Raw genomic sequence first — 5,000 nt, 5'->3', positions numbered from 1 at the left:
GGAGTCGTGAATGAATTGCAATTAGACACAGATCCAGAAATGGTCACAATTATCACACAGCAACGCAACTTTTTCATATATATATATATATATATATATATATATATATATATATATATATATATATATATATATATATATATATATATATATATATATATTTTTTTTTTTTTTTTTTTTTTTTTTTTTTTTTTTTTTTTTTGTCTGTGTATCAAACCTGCTTCCGTGATCCGTGAAGCGCTGCCGTCCACACCACGAGGCAGGAGAGAGAGAGAGAGAGAGAGAGAGAGAGAGAGAGAGAGAGAGAGAGAGAGAGAGAGAGAGAGAGAGAGAGAGAGAGAGAGGATTGTGGGCTTTCTACAGGTCACGTTTTCGTTCTCATTGAGTTTCCATTTCAGCATTGATGAGTTATACTACCGTGGAGACGAAACTCGCTCCGTGTGTGGTTTGGTAACCCTAACGACGACTGATGCCTTGCTTACATAAGGCAGAGGGAAGGGAGGGATGGGCTGCGGTGGTAGGAGGATGTTAGGGTAAACGTGAAGAAGGCTGGTCTAAATGGATGGAGGGAGAGAGAGGAAGGGAGAGGGGAAGGGAGTAAGAGGGGGATGGGAGAGGGAGAGGGAGGCAAGGTCATGAAGAGCCACACCCTTCCGAAGGACAACACCTCATCTTCAGTCCAGTCGGTTACTTTCTCTCAACCTGTAGCGGATTTTTATGTATTCTTCCTTGTCGGACGCTGGTACATAATAATATAACATAAAGGGAGGATACAAGAATCCATTAAATCTACACTTGTACACTTGGTAGTCCGTCCCCCGTGCATTCATTCCTCAGTGGGTGGAGAAGTTATTGAACATTTTGCATGATTTATTGCTTTGTTTATGATTTCATTGTTTTTAAATAGATGGCTTTGCTCCCGAATCTTTCTGTTTTTGTAATTTTAATTGGTTTTACCTACTTTTCAATTTTTTACGGTTTGTCGCTCATACGATGCGACTGAAATTCTCTCTCTCTCTCTCTCTCTCTCTCTCTCTCTCTCTCTCTCTCTCTCTCTCTCTCTCTCTCTCTCTCTCTCTCTGTGTGTGTGTGTGTGTGTGTGTGTGTGTGTGTGTGTGTGTGTGTGTGTGTGTGTGTGTGTGTGTGTGTGATGGGCGACGTTAATACAAGACAGGTTCTCCCACCCGTGCGAACACACTTCCCTTGTGTGGGCTTCGTGTGTTCATGGTGGCCAGGAACACATTACACCTTGGACTCGCTTTGAGGTGGAAGGAGGTAGTACTAGTCCTGGTTACCCGTTATTATTATTATTATTATTATTATTATTATTATTATTATTATTATTATTATTATTATTATTATTATTATCATCATCATCATCACATATTTTTGTCTCAATATTATATGTTCCAGACCCATCGAGGTGAGACGACAACCCTGTGTCTCTGTGTCGTGGGTTAAGTCAAGTGGTGCTCCCTTGCACTGCCATGTTCGTTTTGTATGTTTGCGGGCAGGGCGGCTTCTTGGTTGCAGTGCAGCCCACGCCCTCCCTCGCCACTCAAGGTTAACTCAGGTTACCTCTTCACAGGTTGACAAATCTCTAATTACTCGTAAAGTTCACACCTTTAGTGATGCAAGGACTGGGTCACTGGCTCATGATTTGCTACGCTGAGAATCTGGCTTAACAGACATTATGTTGACCCAATAAAGTTCTGCCAGTAAGATCTGCTCATAAACTGTCACCGTGAGCTCATCATAGCTTGGCATCTCTCCCTCGGACGTGCTTCCTCACCGACCTTGAAGCTTTGAACTCGGGTGAAATGCTAATGGTGCCAAGTTGTTTACTCTTGTGATATTTTATATCTCAGAGATGCGTTGTGGACCTGAGACATTGGCGCGTCCTGGCGTGGCGGTGTTATTGTGCCAAGGCGCTGCAGAGGTGTATCCTGGTGCGTTGGTGTTGTGCATGGTGGAGGCGAGACAGAGGTTCCCTGAACTCTTGAAGGACACCAACAAGCGTATTTTGTGGGATAAGAATGATTAATTCTTGGCTAGTGATGCGATTTTCTTTCGCTATTGATTACAACTATATTGTTTATATTTTATTGTTATTGTTGTTGTTGCTGCTGTTGTTTATGTTACTCTGTTGCGGTTGTTGCTTCTTCGTTGTTAGGATAAGTCTGGCAAGCAACATAATGTCCTTCAAGCACCTTTGATTTCTCGAGAGGAATGGTAAGCAGGGAGTGAGTCTCGAGGAACGGTTTTCGTGTCTGTCGTGGAGGGAAGTGACCGAACGCAGTGGTTTGTGGCTCGAGTCCCCTCATGAAGGATCGAAAGCAGTCTATGGGAATCATCTATCCTGAATCAGGCAGAGCCACCCACGCTACCAGACCGAAATGGTGCAAAGATGGCTCTCGACCAAGGAAGAGAGAGAGAGAGAGAGAGAGAGAGAGAGAGAGAGAGAGAGAGAGAGAGAGAGAGAGAGAGAGAGAGAGAGTATATGGGGTCAACATCCAAATCATTATTGAGTATTCGTGCTATTCACCGACACTGAGCTAAAGATTAGTGAACTGGATAAGGAGACAACGTGGTAGGACCTACTCGCTGGTCGGGTAGTATTGATCATATCTGTCTCCATCCAGTACGCCTGTGCAAGTGCTCCTGTTGCCATCCACCAGTCAGGACGACTCCGACTGATCAGCGTACACTCATGGCGAGCATGAAGTGTCCTTGGGGTCGATCTCTTAGGATTATCAGAATGCTGTGATGGTAAATATCTCTGCTGTACTTGTATGTTTATGTGTCCAGTTCTGTTCTCTCTCTCTCTCTCTCTCTCTCTCTCTCTCTCTCTCTCTCTCTCTCTCTCTCTCTCTCTCTCTCTCTCTCTCTCTCTCTCTCTTTAAAAAAATATTTACAGAAAGGCTTAAAATTCCACGTTCAGTATGGAATTATTTAAAAAGCTTACGATTTAAAAAACCTCTCTCTCTCTCTCTCTCTCTCTCTCTCTCTCTCTCTCTCTCTCTCTCTCTCTCTCTCTCTCTCTCTCTCTCTCTCTCTCTCTCTCTCTCTCTCTCTCTCTCTTTCTGTATATAAAAGATGGTTAGGAAGGTAAATTAAAAGATAAGTGAATAAATGGGAGCGACAGTTCTATGAATGAGTAACTAGAGTAGAAAACAGGTAACTAAAGGCAGCAGTGATGACAGTGTGGAAGATAACACAAGCACGGGATCCTTTATTGTATATTTTTTCAGGACGTGATGTTGGTAATGGCTATGTGCATCTATGTGGTTTGCGGGTATACACGTATTAAATAAATAATATATGGTACACAACTAATACTTCTACTACTACTGCTATTAGGATAGGGAGTGAGTGTACAGAAACATTGCCAAAGTTAATGGTAACAGCTTCCCTTTTCCAATTTCAAACTTATTAGAAAGCGAATAAAAAAAAAATGTTGAGAAAGGATAAGACTAAAAAAATCGTGAGATAGAAACTATTCGTGAATTACTACTACTACTGCTACTACTACTACTACTACTACTACTACTACTACTACTACTATTGCTACTGGTACTGCTACTGCTACTGCTACTACTACTACTACTACTACTACTACTACTACTACTACTACTACTACTGCTACTACTACTACTACTTCTACTGCTACTACTAGTACTACTATTATTACTACTACTACTACTACTACTACTACTACTACTACTACTACTAATAATAATAATAATAATAATAACAATCATCATCATCATCACCATCATCATAACAACCGCAACCACAACAACATCACCAGTACCACCACCATTACCATTACCACCACTCCCACCACCACCATCAACACCATAAATAAAAAAAAAGAGAATGTTAACACTGTCAAAATAACATAACACTTTTCCCGGGGATGGGGGGGGCAGTTTCATAGTTACTGATCACTCTTGTCCAGATGTTGCTCGGTAGGTGAGGTGCAGCAAGGGCGAACGAAGGACACCTGAGACCCCAGAGAGAATAAGGTAGTCGGGTGGAGACACAGAGGGAGAAATAGAGAGAGGGGAAAGGGACGGATGAAGAGGGGTAAGGAGAAGAGGAGGTAAAAAAAAAAAAATGAGAAGGAGAGAAAGAGGGGCAGAGGGGAAGAAGGGAAGAGGAAGGAGCTCGAAGGGAAGTTACCGACGATCGCTGGAAGGAGAGGAAAAGTAGAGGAGTGTGAGAGATGGTTACTGTTGTCAGGCTACGTTGGACTTGGAAACAAAGGTCAGTTACCCTGTCGGTGTTAAAGGTGGATAGGGAGTGAGAGTCTAAATAGGCGGGCGGGGACGGGATTAATGTCGGACCGAGGTCATAGGTAAACCTGTGAAATGAACCAAAATGGAGGAAGGGAGGGTGAATGACGGGTTAGGCTTAGTGAAAGGTAGTAGTACTATGAATGGGAGGGTGAGTGTAGATGACTGACTGAGACTGTACAGTAATTAGGAATGGGTCTAACAGTTTTCTTGTTCTTGTTCTTGTGAGGGATGTTGTTCTCGTTGATGTGCTGTGATGGATGTTTTTATTTTTCTTGTGGTTGTTCTTGCTCATTTAGTTCTTCTTGTTCTGCTTTAGGTCTTCTGGTTCTTTTGTTGTTGTTGTTCTCCTCCTCCTCTTTCTCCTTTTTTACCTCCTCCTCACACCAAAACTTGCTTATCTCACTCCTACGTATATAACTTGTTGTTTACGTATATCTTCAACGCAACATCGCATCTTTCCCTTTGGTATGTGTGTTTTTTTCTCCTCAGTATGTTTCTCCCTATTCAGTGTTACGTGTGTTCTCTTATAGTGTCGTGTTTCCTCGTCGTAGTGTTGTGTGTTCTCTTGTAGTGTTGTGAATGTTTCCCTTTTATGGTACTGTGTGTTTCCCTTCGTAATGCTGTGTGTTTTCTTCTACCATTTGAAACTTTATATCCTCATTCGTGTTTCTCTACCTTCGTTGTTATCTCTCTCTCTCT

At 42.3% G+C, this 5,000-nt stretch overlaps 1 protein-coding gene across 1 annotated transcript in view; it reads left to right on the top strand.

The window, feature by feature from the left end:
* Window positions 1-2,675: 2,675 nt before the first annotated feature.
* Window positions 2,676-5,000, top strand: part of LOC135100873 (uncharacterized) — a 16,585-nt gene continuing 14,260 nt past the window's right edge. Inside the window, exon 1 of the mRNA XM_064004392.1 lies at window positions 2,676-2,769. Coding sequence (XP_063860462.1) covers window positions 2,767-2,769 — 3 coding nt within the window. The 5' untranslated portion in view covers window positions 2,676-2,766. The remainder of the gene's footprint in view (window positions 2,770-5,000) is intronic.

Source organism: Scylla paramamosain, chromosome 5, assembly GCF_035594125.1.
Source record: "Scylla paramamosain isolate STU-SP2022 chromosome 5, ASM3559412v1, whole genome shotgun sequence".
Lineage (NCBI taxonomy): Eukaryota > Metazoa > Arthropoda > Malacostraca > Decapoda > Portunidae > Scylla > Scylla paramamosain.
The sequence above is the reverse complement of the archived record's forward strand: the minus strand, read 5'-3'. Positions and strand labels throughout refer to the sequence as shown.